This window comes from Lipotes vexillifer, unplaced genomic scaffold (assembly GCF_000442215.2).
Source record: "Lipotes vexillifer unplaced genomic scaffold, Lipotes_vexillifer_v1.1 scaffold539, whole genome shotgun sequence".
Taxonomy (NCBI): Eukaryota; Metazoa; Chordata; class Mammalia; order Artiodactyla; family Lipotidae; genus Lipotes; species Lipotes vexillifer.
Genome location: NW_006789542.1, coordinates 54,477 through 72,102, shown reverse-complemented (window position 1 = coordinate 72,102; position 17,626 = coordinate 54,477). Strand labels below are relative to the sequence as shown.

The 17,626-nt window shown below is 42.1% G+C and overlaps 1 protein-coding gene and 1 pseudogene across 1 annotated transcript in view; one reads left to right on the top strand and one right to left on the bottom strand.

Moving 5' to 3' along the window:
• Positions 1 to 3,516: 3,516 nt before the first annotated feature.
• The window catches only part of EXOG (exo/endonuclease G), a 23,575-nt gene continuing 9,465 nt past the window's right edge, over positions 3,517 to 17,626 (top strand). The window contains exons 1-5 of the mRNA XM_007462684.1: positions 3,517 to 3,679; positions 5,478 to 5,627; positions 10,744 to 10,883; positions 12,387 to 12,463; positions 15,468 to 15,582. Of these exons, the coding sequence (XP_007462746.1) occupies positions 3,517 to 3,679; positions 5,478 to 5,627; positions 10,744 to 10,883; positions 12,387 to 12,463; positions 15,468 to 15,582 (645 nt within the window). The remainder of the gene's footprint in view (positions 3,680 to 5,477; positions 5,628 to 10,743; positions 10,884 to 12,386; positions 12,464 to 15,467; positions 15,583 to 17,626) is intronic.
• LOC103071402 (60S ribosomal protein L29 pseudogene) lies at positions 6,034 to 10,339 on the bottom strand (annotated as a pseudogene).

Sequence of the window (17,626 nt, the reverse complement as noted above, 5' to 3'; positions counted from 1 at the left end):
TATATATATTTATACATATATATATATATATATATATATATATATAAACACACATATATATATATTATATACCCGCACACATCTAAAATGGCCTAAAGCAGACATCCATGTAATTACAGTTGCAAAATGAAGACATTTTGGAGAGAACATTGTATCATAGTTCATTCATTTGCAGTGGATCTTTGTTCCTTTTTACTGTGGTAATTTTAGAAATGAGTGTCAAGTTTGGAATTAGATCTGCTAAGTTGGGGTTTTGCTGCTTGAACTCTGCACTGGGTCCTCAAATAAACCGATGTGAATGTAGTTTTTTCCCCCTGTGTGAAGAAGCAGCCACACCCCAACAGATAGGAGGAAAAATCTAGAACTGTTTCAAGTTTTATCTTTTTGTATATGAAAATAAAATAATAATAATAATTAAAAAAATCCTGTTGTCTCTCTTAATCACACAGCAGGGGGTTTTGTTCTCCCACTTACAGGGCCACCTTGAGCACCTCCGTGAATTCCTGCTTGGACGACATGCAGTTAATGGCCGATACCTAGGCTGTCAAGGATCTGTGGGTGGACCTAAGCACAGGTCTCCAGGTCTGCCCTTCAGAAGCTCAGGACTTAGTTGGAGACACTGTGGGCTTCTCCTTAATGGACTGTCCTGGGACTTTGGGTATGTTCCTGCAGGACAGGGGTGTTATTTTCCAAATCCCCAAGATCCCCACACACACAACCCTGCTCCCCAATCCTATACTTTGCAGACAGCCCTGAGCAATATTTTTGTAAGTGCAGCAGAGAAACCTAGAAAAGTTATATTCAGGACTACTGAGAATACAAGCGCTGCCATTTCCAAACATGGCTGAGTAGCTGGGTCACTTGCTGAGCTGTTAAAAAAATACAGTGATGGAGCACCACCCCAGATCTGAATCAGCAAGCCAGATCTCCCGTTTGGGAGCTCCTGAGTTATCTCACTAGATGCAAACATGGTTCCCTGCTAATAAAATAATTATAGTCTCTACTGCCTAATAAAACAGGAAAGACGCAGAAATCACCTCACTGCTTTCTGCAGTAACATAAAAGATTTTTTTTGGCCTCTGACTAATATTTGCTAAGTGGAGAAACAATTGCTTTGAATCCTTCTGGTGGTGTCAATGCCTTTTTATTCACTGTTCATTATGAAGATTAAATATAACCTGCTTGGATCTCTTTGGAACAATTTTTGATGAAGGGGCCCTCTATTTAGGAACGAGTTGTCCAGTTTTTGATCCATTTTGTCCTCTCAGAGTTAGAAAGTTCACCTTTTATTAGTGAGTGCCCTTGATGAGAAGGAGAGGAAGACAAAAGGCTAACATTTTTGAATGAAGACCTTAGCGCTAGCAACACTGGAAGGTCGGACTGCAGGGACCATCTGGTTGCTTTCTCTTCAGCAAAGGGATTCTTTCAGTTAAAAAAAAAAAAAAAAAAAGGACAGAGAAGCCGGTTCATAAAAGCAGGCTTGCCCAAGTTAGCAAGTAGAAGAGGGCTCAGGGGCCATTCAGCCTGCCCTCCCACTCCTTCCCTTAATTCTCAAGCACCCCTATGGAATACTAGGGTTCCCCTGATGACAGTTTTAAAACTACTGGTCCTTCATTTTAAAGGTGGACAAACGGGCCCAGAGGAGGTACCCTACCCAGAGTCAGGCAGACTTTTCTAATTCTTGACTCTTGCGGCCCAGTGTGGGGTTCACTGTTGTTTCCAAGTACAGGATGTGGGAGAGGAAGAGTCACCCACCATTCCTCTCTTTCTGGTGCTTAGCACAGTGCATGGCACTTAGGAGGGCCTTGAGAACTACCTCTTAAGTGAATGTATGTATTTAGTAAATTCTGATGGAAGCTGTCAAAGCAGCTTTGAAACCTACAGATACCAGTGTTGCCTGGTTGTATTCGTCTGGACTCTTGATTGCACGTGCCAGACACCATGAAACAAAAAGGGGGCTTTGCTGGAAGGATCCTGGGGCAAGTGGCCAGCCAAGCCTTGGGTAAAGGTAGGATGTGTCTGGGCTTCTTCAGGAGCCTTGGAAGCTGGGGTCAGCATGGCACGCCTTCACCCGTGTCTCAGCATTTGTTCCACTGGTGTTCTGTGCAAGGCCAGATGCATCTACTCTTTGTCTACTTAGCAAGAAAAAAGGCTGTAGACAGAGCGGGAGTTCCATATGTCACAGCTTTGCTATCTGGAGAAAGTACCAGATCGAAAATCCTTAGGAAGACTCTGGTTGACTTAGCTCAACCAGTTAGTGTCAGAAGCCCTGGGGATTATACAAAATGACTTCATGACAGGTATTCCTGGGAGGGCGTATGGAGCCATGAAGCTGTCAAAACAACGTATACATTTTTTTTTTTTTTTTTTTTTTTTTTTTTTGCGGTGCACAGGCCTCTCTCTGCTGTGGCCTCTCCCGTTGCGGAGCACAGGCTCCGGACGCGCAGGCTCAGCGGCCATGGCTCACGGGCCCAGCCGCTCCGCAGCATGTGGAATCTTCCCGGACCGGGGCACGAACCCGTGTCCCCTGCATCGGCAGGTGGACTGTCAACCACTGCGCCACCAGGGAAGTCCAAAACAATGTCTACACTTAAGTTGGTTGTTAGAAATGGCCTCCTGCTTAGTGAACTAAATCCACATAGAATGCTGGAGATTATTATGCTGCCAAATGAAGAAGACCTATTTATTTGTGAGTGGGAGTGCATAAAACATATAACCTTCCTTTGACAGCAGGCATTCAGCAACCCGGATTCCACATTCGATAAAGATAAAGTAGAGCTGCCTAAATAAAAATTGCTAATATTAACAGAGCACTTAACGACATGCCCCAGGTTCTTCCCTAAATGCTTTTACATGGTTAATCTCCTTTAATCCTCACAAGAACCCTATGGTCTAATAAGTATTATTATTATTACTATTATTATTCCCGTTTTAAAAAGAGGAAAGAGAAAGGTAGAAAGTGGTTGAGTGGGGATCCAAATCCCTGTGCTCTGATTCAGGGTCCTAAACCACCATGGAGTACTGTCTTGACAAGAAACTCCTTAGGAGATGCAAAGCTATCTTTAGAAGTTACGATTTGTGTACCATGCGATTTCAAAGCCACGTGTCATGAGGCCATCCAATGAGGCACAGGTTTTAGAATCAGACCTAAGTTGGAATCTCGGTTCTGAGAACCTTAGCGTAAGCATGCGCAAGTGGTTTACTCACCTATTAAACGGGACTAGGAGTATTTTCTTCTCAGGACTGTATATGCACATACTGAGCCTTCAAGGCGTCATGCTCTCACCCATCACCCGGCCCAGGGGACCAGGGATGGAGCCGGGACGCGCCTGGGCCTCCAGGTTTGTCACCAGGGGGCGCGCGCTTGCGCTCTGCCCTCCGGCGTCTCCTGAGAGGCTCAGGGCCAGCGACGCCAGGTAGCGCATGCGTGTCTTGGTCCCGCGGTTGCGATTGGCTTTCAGGCGGCTGACTTGGAGTGCGCATGCGCTAAGGCAAACCGCTAGCGTCTCGGGCAAGATGGTTGCCAGAGCTTTTGCCTCCCGCTTCCGACGCTCCCGACGCTTTTTGAGTGGCTTCGTGGCTGGAGCCGTCGCGGGCGCTGTGGGAACCGGGCTAACTGTCGTGCAGTTCCTCCGGAGTCAGGACGCTGAGCCAGCGTTGGCGGTGAGGGAGCCGGACGGTAAGTGTGTGGACCCCCAGGTCTCGGGCCCGGGCTGCTACCTCGGTCAGGAGCCGTAACCATGGACGCGCGCTGTCTCCACTCGCCAGGCCCTTGGTCGTCTGCCGTGCAATCTCCCTGCTCGGCTTCCTCTCCCCGCGTTGCGTCTCACCTGCCTGCTCCGTGTACTTCCTTCCCCCTGGGGATATAGTACCCCGACATGTGTGTTTTAATTGTCTATGTCCTCCCCTAGATTGTTAGCTCCATAAGCGCTCGGACGGTGTCAGTTTTGTTCTCCACCAGCCCGGAACCTGGTACATAATTGGCATCCAGTACGTATGGATGAATGAACGAATGAACACATAGTTTTAGCACATCAGTTAACTGTCCTCAATTTATCATCGTTCAAATGAAGAATACCTGCTGGCCCTTCTTCAAAGTATGTAAATCCGCAGGTTACCAGGTGTACCTTATATTTGACAAAGTAAATGAGCTCATGCTCGTTTCTTTCTGTCTCGGATACACTAATTTAACTTGCTCCTCCTGATACTTGGCATTTAGGAAGAGAGCAACTCTGGTGGGTTGAAGCCTGGAGAGCGCATCAAGAGAGAATTATTTGGAAACCGACTCTGTTCCGTGCGTGCTTGGTTTCTCCCACTAGGAGAAGCAATACCAGTTTTACCACTGTTTTGCTGCAGCACATATCTCTGCTTCAGTACCAGAACACTGAGGAAGAGTGTCAATGAACGATGGTCTTTTTTTTTTGTTTTTTTGGCTGCATTGGGCCTTCGTTCCTCCACACGGGCTTTCTCTAGTTGCGGCGAGCGGGGGCTACTCTTCGTTGCGGTGCGCGGACTTCTCATTGCAGTGGCTTCTCTTGTTGCAGAGCACCAGCTCTAGGCGCACGGGCTTCAGTAGTTGTAGCATGCGGGGTCACAGGCTCAGCAGCCGTGGCGCACGGGCTTAGTTGCTCCACGGCATGTGGGATCTTCCCAGACCAGGGCTTGAACCCGTGTCCCCTGCATTGGCAGGCAGATTCTAAACCACTGCACCACCAGGGAAGCCCCTGAACGACGGTCTTTTAAAAAAATTTAAAAGGCTGTGCTTTTGTTCCCACATTAACTCTTAGAACATAATAAGTATGTAGGCTGTCTCACATTTAATCATATCAATGACTAGTAATGACAGGAGTTTTTCCTTTGCTGCTTTTGTATACACTGTACTTTGTGGGGCAGAGATTGAAAGACCAGCAAGATCAGGTCCTTATTTAACAGTTAATGAGGTACTTCCCTGGTGGCGCAGTGGTTAAGAATCTGCCTGCCAGTGCTAGGGGACACGGGTTCAAGCCCTGGTCAAAGAAGATCCCACATGTGCCGCGGGGCAGCTAAGCCTGTGCGCCACAGCTACTGAGCCTGCGCTCTAGCAACAAAAGAAGCCACCTCATTGAGAAGCCTGCGCACCTCCCCGCAACTAGAGAAAGCCCGCAGGCAGCAAAGAAGACCCAACACATCAATCAATCAATAAGAAAATAAATAAATTAGAAAATAAATTGGAAAAATAAAAAAAAATTTTTTTAATTAAAAAAAGAATAGTTAATGAAATAGCTACAGTTTACCTGGATAGAACTATACAACTGATTATAGGCAAAACCAGTATTTTGCCTACTGTCTCTTTTCTTTGCTTTATAAGTAATAGCAAAAAGAGATCACCTGCTTGATTAAATTGTTGAGTCAGTCCTTTGTCTTACCCCCTTCCTTATAATTTTTTATTCCTAATAATAGTCACTAACTGTTATTTTTTTCCCGTTTTTCATTTTTAGGTTCTTCAGAAAGGGCTGTCTTAGAACAATTTGGATTCCCTTTAACTGGAACAGAGACGAGGTGCTACACTAACCATGCCTTGTCTTATGATCAGTCAAAGCGGGTGCCTAGATGGGTTCTTGAACATATTTCCAAGAGCAAGATAACGGGTAGGTGGTTAGAAGCAAAGGCGTTGATGAAAGACATTTCCAAATTTAAAACGAGGATTATTAATAATTTCAACCATTTCTACTTTGCAGCACATTTAGAAAATGATGGTGTTTGTCTGACTCACTAGATAAATGGACCCTGCCTGGCAACCAGGGTGCCCTAGACCCTTCCAGGCTGTCTCAGGGGTTGAGAGGATCTGTATCTTGACACATGAATTGGAGGCTTTGTCATAAATATTGTTGCAATGAGCACCACTCATTCATTACGTCCACAAATGCTTTTTTTTTTTTTTTTTCCTGCCTCAGGTTTATTTGTACAAATAGCACAGGAGGACACCAGCCCCATGCAGACAGCAGCCAGGGGTCACACCAGTCCTTCTGTCCTCACATTGGCAGACAATGGTCTCTACTCCAGAGCCTTTGTGGGGTTCTGGGCACCTTTGGGAGCTTGAGCTGGAGCAGCAGCTGCACCTGCAGCCTTGGCCTTGGTTTGAGCCTTGGCCTCGGACTTTGGCCGGCAGAGCCAGAAACCTTTGGCGATGCGGGCATGAGCACGTTTCCTGAGCTTGGGGTGAATAATGTAGACAAGTCGACTAAGCTTGTGGCTGCCGCCTGTTGGGATCTTGGGCTTGACCTCCTTGGGCTTTACAAGAGCCTTTTTTTTTAAAAATTAATTAATTTATTATTTAATTTTGGCTGTGTTGGGTCTTTGTTGCTGCACGCAGGCTTTCTTTAGTTGTGGCGAGCGGGGGCTACTCGTCATTGTGGTGCGAGGGCTTCTCATGGCGGTGGCTTCTCTTGTTGTGGAGCACAGGCTCTAGGCTAGCGGGCTTCAGAGCACAGGTTCAGTAGTTGTGGCGCACGGGCGTAGTTGCTCTGCGGCATGTGGGATCTTCCCAGACACGGCCTCGAACCCGTGTGCCCTGCATTGGCAGGCAGATTCTTAACCTCTGCGCCACCAGGGAAGTCCCTTTACGAAAGCCTTTATAGCCTCAGCATGTGCACTTAGGGCCTTGGCGTTGTTGGCCTGCATCTTCTTCAGGCCCTTGTTGTTGTGCTTCTTGGCAAAGCTCATGTTCCTCAGGAACTTGGGGCCCACCCCCTTAAGAGATTCATATTGTGATCGGGGTTCCTTGATGCCGTTTCTGTGCTGCTTTTGGGACTGGTTGTGCATGGTGTGGTTCTTGGACTTGGCCAGGTCTGCACCGGGGCCTGCCCACAAATGCTTTTTAAGTGCCTACTTGTGCATGGCACTGTGCTGAGCCTTGGGGTTATATCAGTGACCAGAGTAGATGGTCTCTACCCACAAGGGACTTTGAATTGGGGAGGGGGTGGGTGGACCTATCAATTAATCATAAATGTATAATTACAATTGGCAATAACTGTTCTGAAGGAAAAATCATTGCAAGTTGGGATAGTATAATTAAGGAACAGTAGAGAATACGTTGGGAGATTATAACAGGAGCACCTGATACTGATTAGCGAGGCTTCTTTGAGAAAGTGGCCTGAAGAGTGGATGGCAGTCACTCAGGCAGAGGAGTTGGGTGGGCAGCGGGGGTATGGAGAAGAGCGTTCCAGGCAGGGAACGAGAAGCACAGTTGCATCTTTAAAGGCCCCAGTGTGAAGAGTTTGGTTCGGTTATGGAACTCAAAGGCGGCCAGTGTGGCTGTAGCAAGGGAGAACGTGATGTGAAATGAGACTGGAGAGGCAGGCAGGTGTGTGAGCCTGTTCACGTGTCCTTAAGTTTCTTGGTGCGTTCCTGTAATTAAGATGACCAGATCTTGCTATTCAATGTCAGATTAGCTTCTAGGTAGCCTACTCCAATTTACACTCCCACCATCATTATTTGTCCTGTCTCTCCCAGCCCTCACACATAATGAGCATTATTGAGCTTTACCAATTTATTAGTTGATTTTATTTGCGTTTATTGATTACCAGTGAGGGTTAATATTTTGTGAATTATTCTTTCTTTGTGAATTTTTCTTTACGATTTTCAATAGGGATATTCTTTTTTTTAATATTTATTTATTTTGGCTGCATTGGGTCTTAGTTGAGGCATGCAGGATCTTTAGTTGTGTCATGTGGGGTCTTAGTTGCAGCATGCAGACTTTGTTGCAGCGTGCATGCGGGATCTAGTTACCTGACCAGGGATCAAACCCGGGCCCCCTGCATTGGGAGCGTGGAGTCTTACCCACTGGACCACCAGGGAAGTCCCAAGGATATTCTTTTTTGAATTTTGTAGGAGTTCGTTTTTATATTAAGGATATTACTTTTTGTCATAGTTGTTTTATTCCCATTCTCTTTTTTGCCTGTTAATTTGCTATATGGCCCACAGATTATTTCTCCATTGCTTTACAGTGCATGCTATGCTTAAATATATTAAAATGCTGATATTAAGATGAGTGTGTGCCTTTATAGAGTACACATTAACCAGCAGAATAGCAGGAGGCTTGGAATATGCTTGCTGCTAGAAGGAAACTGATGTAAGCATAAACTTTATCATAGGTGAAATTGATTATGAATTTACATCAAGAGAAACTCACTTGATTTAGTCTCAAGCCTGATAAATTTCCTTAAATACAAAAGTTTTCCCAAGATGGAATTTCAGCTTTACTAATTTTATCTTGCTGTAAGAAAAGCACTGTTTCATATTGTAAATCACATGAGCTGTGTAATTTTGAGGAGGTAAAATAGAGCTAATATTTGAAAACAAGAAGCAATATACCTGTGATTTACTTATTTTAGTGTAAAGCATCTTCTGTTTTAGTTATGACAGACTAAGTTATTTAGATTAACTCTCCTGCTAAAAGCAACAAGAAATGTTATTAGCAGTATATAAAAAGTATATATAAAAAAAAATCACTAAAAAAATCACCAAAAAAAACCCGGGTTTGATCCCTGGTTGGGGAACCAAGATCCCACATGCCGCGGGGCAGCTAAGCCCACGCGCTCTGGAGCCCGTACACCGCAACTAGAGAGAAGCCCACGTGCCCCAACGAAGACCCAGCGCAGCAAAAAAAAAAAAAAAAGTCTCAGAAGCCAGATTCCTGGCTTCTGATCCTGGCTTTAAAAACAAACAAACAAAACATGAAGAGGCAACATGATAGTAGAGCTTTCTTTGCCAGGCCAATATTTGGGGGAACGCCAGAATCCAGAGGGGTAAGGATGGCCCTGGTAAACCAAAGCCACATTGCCTTTGGTTCTGCAGCCTTATGGGGTGAGGGGGACTGAAGGCAAGACCTAGGGCTCACCCAAGGTAGATTATCTTACAGGAGACCCTTCCCACATTAATCTGGAACCCCAGAGGGCTGCACCCTCGGGGATGGGTGAACCAGAACTTACTTGCCTGCCCACCATAGGGAACTACACGGAAGGTTGCCTTGGCACTGAGCAGACAAGGATCAAAAAGGAAAATAAAAAGTTTGTTCTAGAGAAGTTGAGGCCACAAACTGGCTGTCATGCAGACTTGTAGCCCAAAGCCATGTAGCCTGTACAGATCAAGGAACCTTAAACCCTGAGCTTGCTTTACTGTGGTCCTCCACTGCTAATGCCTCCAGACACTGGACAGAAGTAAGTTTACATCCTCTCTTCAGGAAGGCATCTTCATCCTAGGATTTTGGAAATTCCCACAAATGATTTTTCTTTTTCTTTTTTTAAATTTATTTTTGGCTGCGTTGCGTTTTTGTTGCTGCATGTGGGCTTTCTCTAGATGTGAGCGGGGGCTACTCTTCGTTGCGGTGCACGGGCTTCTCATTGCGGTGGCTTCTCTTGTTGCGGAGCATGGGCTCTAGGCGCAAGGGCTCAGTAGTTGTGGCTCTCGGGCTCTGGAGCGCAGGCTCAGTAGTTGTGGCGCACGGACTTAGTTGCTGCGCAGCATGTGGGATTTTCTTGGACCAAGGCTCGAACCCGTGTCCCCTGCATTGGCAGGCGGATTCTTAACGACTGCGCCACCAGGGAATTCCCCCCTCCCCCACCCTCAAATGATTTTTCAAGGGCAGTGAGCACCAGATAAAGAAAACCAGACATACCAGGAAGTGATTCCAATGGTAATGACACTTAGAGAAGTTTACTAGTAATTCTCTGTTTACAGTTATTATTATTTTTTTTTATGGGGTGATTCTAAGAAGCTAGACATTAGATACTTTACTCTGAACCTTGGGGTCTGATAATTTAATTTTTTTCTTGACTGAATGAAATGACATTAGAATCAGTAACTTCATTAATCCCCGTTTTACACTTTTTTGAGTAGCAGCCTGAGTATATTCCATTTGTCCTCATAATTTTTATAGTTTAACAAGGCCTGTCCTAATGACAGTGGAAAACATAGTGTTAGGATTCGCTGATGTCCACGGTGGCAAACTATTCTGGAGGTATCAGAATATAAGTAAAATTGAGATTTTGTCTCTCCTGTGTGGTGCTCAGATATTTTGTGTCAGGAGTTTCTGGATTGACCTCATAACCTAAGTGTTTGTTTTGTCATGGCTTAAGAGGCAGTAAGCAAGATATCAGAGGCACTCTCTCCCTCCTCTAGGCTGTGCCTGCCCAGAACAGATTGTTTTGTGTCTATATATCCATTACTTCAGTACGTATAAACTTGTCAAATACCGTTGTACAACATACAATACATGGGGGTCTTTTTTTTTTGTGGCCGAGCCACGCGGCATGGGGGATCTTAATTTGCTGAGCAGAGATCGCACCCACGCACCCCACATGGAGCCTTAGCCATTGGACCTCCAGGGAAGTCTCCGTGGGCGTCTTTTTTAAAAAGCAAGAGTGTATTTAGTAACTAAGCTTTTTATACAGCTCAGATATTTGATTGGTCATTGCTTTTACATAGATACCATCCAAGGGATTTTTCCCTTTAACTTGAAAGGCCAGAAACAAAAGTATATGAGATGAGATAGCTGCACTGTATGAAAAACATTCTTTCCTGGACTAGTCCTTGCTAAATTCAGGTGAAGTAGCCGAACTGTCCCAGGAACTAGAGACGTGTGCTGTCGCTAAGTACTAGCTGCTCAGAGAGATACCAGCCAGCAGCAAGCAGCTTGCCTTGATTAGAGAATCTTGAGGGATATTTGTCCACTGGTAACTTACCATTTTGTGTGTTTTTCTTCAGGTGATGCAGACAGAAAACATTGTAAATTCAAGCCAGATCCCAACATCCCTCCAACCTTCAGTGCCTTCAACGAGGACTATGTTGGCAGTGGGTGGTCACGAGGCCACATGGCTCCAGCAGGAGATAACAAATTCTCATCTGTAGGCATATTTTTGGGGAGGGATGGGAACACAGGGCTGGTATTATGTGTACCATGGGACTTGGAAATTAAAAACCTAGGAGCCAAACCCTAGCACTTGAGAATTTTCGTACCCTATTTTGTATTTTTCTTCCTGACTTCACTTCCTTTCTTTGCTCAGATGCTCAGACATTTTTAAACTGGTTGAGGAAAACTAAATGCTATGCAAAAGGGAATTGGAAAGCCAATAGGAGCTAAAGCTACTCACTCATTTTTATCTTGAAAAATTTCAGACCTGTAGAAAAGTTGAAAAAAGAACACAGCAAAAATATTTTTACTTGTAGAAAAGTTGAGGATAGTACAGCAAAAACTGTACTATCTGATACATATATTTTATATGTGCATTTTTTTAAACCATGGACAGTGAATTGCAGACATTGTAACACTTCATGCCTAAGTAGATTGCTCGGGAGATTGTATTGTCTAAAGATGAGGTTATTTGAATATATGTCAAGTGTATCATTATACCAAGAAATGTGTGCAAGTGCATTTTGTATATTTGTACAATAATATCCAGTATACAGTTCTCATTCAGATTTGCCAAATTTTCCCAATTATGTCCTTTACAACTTTTTTTTGGATTCAGTATCTAATCATGAATCATGTATTACATTTAGTTGTCATGTCTCTCTAGCCTCCTTTAATTTAGGATAATTTCTCTGCCAAAAAAAGGTGGAAAATGTCTTTTCTGACATTGGCATTTATTGCATGAATTGGTGATTATTATCATTAAGATAGTGGTTCTTAACCTTGGATACTCATTGTAACTGCCTTGGGAAGTTTTAAAAAATCCTGATGCCCAGACCTGTAACCCAGAGCAGTTAAATCAGAAATTCTAGGGGTTGACACCTAGGCATCGATATTTTTGAAGCTCCCTAGGTTATTTCAATGTGCATCCAAGGCTGAGAACCGCGGTTTGACAAGAGGGTATTTGGTGGCCTTGGCAGTGTAGATCAATGAAAGGAAATCCAGTGACAGAGCCTTGGGCTTACAGGTCAGAAGTGTGAGAGGAATGAACACATGGTGGCTAGAAATTCAGAAGAATAGGACTTTTTTTGTGCCACTCTTGAACTAATGTGTTTGCACTGTACTACTTAAATACTACTGTGCTCCTGAAAGCTGCCCTTTGTAACCCTCTGCCAGAGGCTTAGCACTAGAATTCACCTTTTAGCTTTATACTGGAAATTTTTCGTTCATAGAGTCTACATTACTGGTTTGAATTTTATAAATTTTGAAGAAAAGCAGCACACCAAACTACTTCTTTTGTTATAGTCCTTATTCTGAATAATCATTATTGAGCTTTCTGTCACGGAGTAGCTGTGGCTTTCGTTTATCTTAACAGATAGTTGCTGTAATTGCCTGGAGCTAAGGTATGAATGAGGAACTGGTTATCTCTGCTTTGTAAAATCTCTCTCAAAGGGAAAGGTATTTCAGTGCAAGTTACAATTTTTATTTCTTTTCACAGAAAGCCATGGCTGAAACCTTTTACCTTTCTAATATCGTGCCTCAGAATTTTGATAATAATGCTGGTTATTGGAACAGGTGAGGGGTGAGAGTTTTTAAAATGTGATTCTGTGGGAGATGAGTGATGTGACAGGAGAATGTGTGCCTAGCATCTGTTTCTGCCTTTGTTTTTTCAAATGTTGAAACTACTGAAGATAAATATTTTGGACTAGTTTTCTTTGCTAGATTTGGAAGTATAGACTTCAAAACATAGCCATTTTGGTCATGTTTCCTCTGGTCAGAAGTCAAGTTCTGGAAGAAACTACTAAAGATATTATTACTGAGGCAGTAGAACACTATGTTTATAGGCAGAGGATACTGTATTTTTCTCCACTTGTATTTAAAGAGTTGCTGAGCTTTTTAAGAACAGTTTTGGTACCGTTGAACATAACCATTACCAGTTTTTGATAGAAGCTGTCTACAGTAGTCCCCCATTATCCATGGTTTTGCTTTTTGCGGTTTGTTACTCACCATCCACAGTCCAAAAATATTAAGTGGCAAATTCCAGAAATTAACAATTCATAAGTTTTAAATTGGCACGTTGCTGAGTAACCTGATAAAATCCAGCGCCTCCTCCTGTGTCCTGCCCTGTCTGTGAATCCTCCCTTTGTACAGCGTATTCCCCCCATTGGTCAGTAATTGTCTCGCTTTCATAGTGCTTGTGTTCAAGTAACCCTTACTTTACTTAATAATGGCCCGCAAACGCAAGAGTAGTGAAGCTAGCAACTTGGATTTGCTGAAGAGAAGCTGTAAAGTGCTTCCCTTAAGTGAAAAGGTAAAAGTTGTTGACTTAAGAAAGAAAAAAAATTGTATGCTGAGATGGTTGAGATCTGTGGTAAAAGGGAATCTTCTATCTGTGAAACTGTGAAGAAAAAAGAAACTCATGCTAGTTTTGCTGTTGCATCTCGAGCTGCAAAAGTTACGGTCACTAAGCATAAGTGCTTAGTTTAGATGGAAAAGTCATTAAATTTGTACAATAAGATATTTTGAGAGAGAGAAAGAGACCACACCCATATAACTTTTATTACAGTATATTGTTATAATTGTTCTATTTTATTATTAGTTATTGTGTTAATCTCTTACTATACCTAATTTATAAATTAAACTTTATCATAGGTATATATGTATAGGAAAAAACATAGTGTATATAGGATTTGGCACTGTCTGCAGTTTCAGAAATTCACTGAGGGTCTTGGAATGTATTCTCTGTGGATGGGGGGGGCTACTGTATAAAATCATCTGGGCATTCTGTATTTTTCTGATGCTTTCATGTAGTTCTTTCAGGGGATCTTTTAAGCATTTAAAACCGGTACAAATATTTCATGCTATTGCATTTTCCCCAGACATTACTGTGTGGTTTGAAATAATGAAGAGAGCACCCCACACTAAAAAAGACTTCAACAATTATCAGTCATGGCCCACATTTGTTTTATCTACATACCCTTCTTTCCCCCTACGCAGATTATTTTAAGCAGGTCACAGATATATTATTTTATCCACAAATATTTTGATATATATTTTTAGAAGATAAGAATTCTTTAAAAATATAACCACAGTACTGCCATTGCCCCTAAAAATGTAACAGTAATTCAGTAATTCCTTATTAACAATTTTACAATCAGTGTTCAAATTTCCCTGCCGGTTTTTACCTTTTTTTTTTTTTTTTTTGGTTGATTCTAACACAGTCCACACATAGATTTGGGTAATATATCTCTTCAGTCCCTTTTAATCTGTAGGCTTCTCCTCATCTCCCTGCCCCCACAAATTATTGGTTGAAGATCTGGGATGTTTGTCCTATAGAGTTTTCTTTCCATATTCTGACTGATTACATACCTTCGGAAGCATTTAACATTTTCCTTTTTCAAGGGATGTATTTTTTGGAGGAAAACTTTACTTTTAATTGGGCATATATGCTATAAGATGTAATGTTGATTTTACTTTTTAGATACAGAAACAGGAATAATGTCATGCATTGTTACCTCTCAGAAATTGCTTCCAACTGCAGTATAACAAAGTACATATTAAAACTACTTGCCAGGGCTTCCCTGGTGGTGCAGTGGTTAAGAATCCACCTGCCAATGCAGGGGACACAGGTTCGATCCCTGCTCTGGGAAGATCCCACATGCCGCGGAGCAACTGAGCCTGTGTGCCACAACTACTGAGCCTGTGCTCTAGAGTCCGTGAGCCACAGCTACTGAGCCCGAGTGCCACAACTACTGAAGTCTGTGTGCCTAGCGCCTGTGCTCTGCAACAAGAGAAGCCACCCAGTGAGAAGCCCGCGCACCACAATGAAGAGTAGCCCCCGCTTGCCTCAACTAGAGAAAAGCCCACGCACAGCAACAAAGACCCAATGCAGCCGAAAATAAAAATAAATAAATTTATTTAAAAAAATAAAAAATAAAACTACTTGCCATTTTTATCTAATAAATTAGCAAGAACAGTTTTTAAATGATTATTCCCAGTGTTCTAAAGATTCTTGTGAAACTGCTGTGTCATATTTTGGAGTTTATAGAGTAAATTTGTACAATCTCATTAAAAATATTAGTTTTACATATAATCAAGCATCATTAAAATATTTATTCAATAAAGTAATTCTGGCCCTTGAAATTTATTCTAAGGAATTAATACAATATTGCATTATTTAAGAAATGTCAGGATAAACCCAGTTGTCCTACAATAGGAGTAGTTACATAAAAATAATATATTAACTTTTTGAAATGATATGTAATTCTTGAAAAAAGTTTGAGAACTAGGACATAGAAAAATATGAGGAAACAAAAAATTTCAGTTATAAACTGTACATTGAATGCACACACAGGAAAATGTAGGTAGTTGTATAAATGCGTGTAGTTTTAAAGTTTTTCCATGCAGTAAACACACTGGGAAGAACATTGCTTATATGCTTATAGTGTTTTGTGCTATATTCTCTTTACATTGATTTCTCTAATATTCTTGGTATCTCTCCTAAGGACTTGATATGGTTTGCTGCTTTTTCTACATTTACGTGTGAGAATATCACACATCTTTTTGCTTTGTTTCTCAGAATAGAAATGTACTGTCGAGAACTGACAGAGAGGTTTGAGGACGTCTGGATAGTATCTGGACCGCTGACCTTACCTCAGACTGGAAGCAATGGAAGGAAAACAGTTAGTTACCAGGTAGGAACGTGTTTTAATATTCAAGCTTATATTATTTGCATGAGATTATAATCTCATTCTTTATTCTACTTTTAAATTTCATTTATTCACCAGGATTTATTGAGCACCTGTTGGAATGATAGGCAGAGAGGATAAAATGATGGGTTAAAAAGCAAGCATTGACTTCAAGGCACTCACAGTTTAGAAGGGGAAATAGACATGTTATCAGTTAATTATGTTAAAGTGTGATCTGATGTATAAACGCATAGATGAAGTGGTGTCGGAACGAACTGACCAACCCTATTTGTGGGGGTCAGGAAGACTTCACAGAGGAGGATATGTTTTTTCTGGCCCCACTGCATGTGGGATCTTAGTTTCTCGACCAGGGATCGAACCCTCACCCCCTGCATTGGAAGCGCAGAGTCTTAACCACTGGACCACCAGGGAAGTCCCCCAAGGAGGAGATTTTTGAGCTAGATCTTGATGGGTAAGAGTGAACTGAGTCAGGAGGGAAGCATGGGGACTCCAGAGGATGGACGGTGTGAGCGCAGGACACTTAAGATCAATAGCAGAATTCTGGGGTTTAGGTATCGTTACAGACACGGGCTGAACTCAGGCAGATGGAGTGAGGAGGAATAGAGGAATACAGGAAAGAGTAATCACAAATTCACTTTTTGTGTGAAGAAGAGGGAAAAATTCAGGAAGACGTCCAGATTGCAGTTAGTTGAATAAATGGGAGGAAAAGCTTTTCTTTTAGATGCTTGGATTTTTTTTAAAAAGGTGAAGTTTTTTTTTTACATGCACGATATATGAGAACTTTATGAACTAAAGGAAAGGGAGATTGAAGATATAAGAGAGTATAATTAGTGATGTGAGAGCTGTAGACAGCTTCTGTTATGCCTGAGATTAAGGATTCTGCCAAGATATGGACACCAAGGGGGTAAAAGGAGGGTAAGATGAATTGGGATATTGGGACTGACATATATACACTAATATGTATAAAATAGATAACTAATGAGAACCTGCTGTATAGCACAGGGAACTCCACTGTACAGTAGAAACTAATACAACATTATAAAACGACTATACCCCAATTAACAAAAAAAAAAGGAAAAAAGGATTGTGCCAAGAGGGTGGCTGAACTGATGTACTGTGAGATCTACAGAGGGTCGGGAATGAAGTGAGATGAGGAGGAAGAAAGGTGATAGAGTCAGTGAAAGGAGAGGGATTGAAGGACTTCCTGGAAAGTCAAAGAGGAGGTGTGTTTGGGGGGAACATCTAGTAGATGTTTAGTAAATGCTGCTTAGGTTACATGGTTACTTAAGGGGTTCTGTGATAAAATTGAATGATCCGAGAAACAGGAAAACGAAAACAATTTTAGGGTGTATTCTGTCCCACTTGACTGGCTTATTATCAGCCCGTCTGGCTCTGATGAGCAGTGATGTGTAAGTCTCCAAGTGTTCACACAGGTGCTCACGCCCTCAGAGTATTCCAGGTGTTCTTGTGGGAGTGAAGGAGTGGCAACAGAGTTAGTATTCCAAGCAGAGTAATCTCTCTCCTCTCATCAACTTACTAACTTTTGTATTTTTTTGTAATATTAGAAGAAAAAATGGCTTAAAGCTCTCTATATTCTCTTATTTTTCAAATACTAATTATTCTTGAGCTTTGGTAAATCCTCTTTACTCTTACTTTTGGAAAATAGGTTCTCCCAGCTTTCACTTCTACACCTTAAATGATCAAATTACAGTTTTGTGTGGGCTTTGTTTTCACAAAATTGAAAGATTTGTATGACTAGCTTACTGTGTACTAGAAGAAAAATGTATACAAGGTTTAAAAGGGACAGTTAACCAGTAGTTAAGAGCATTTCACAAAACAGCTTTTTTGTGTGTGTGTGAATATTTCTGTTAAATATGTTTTGGCCACATGCTGTCTTGGGAAATATATTGTTTTTCTTAAGTTGGATATAATTTTTATTATCTGTCTGCTAAAAGCGCCTAGAAGCAGTGATATTGCTATTAGCAATGAGTGTACCCTGAGACCAGGTCTTGGTTTCTAAAAAACCACT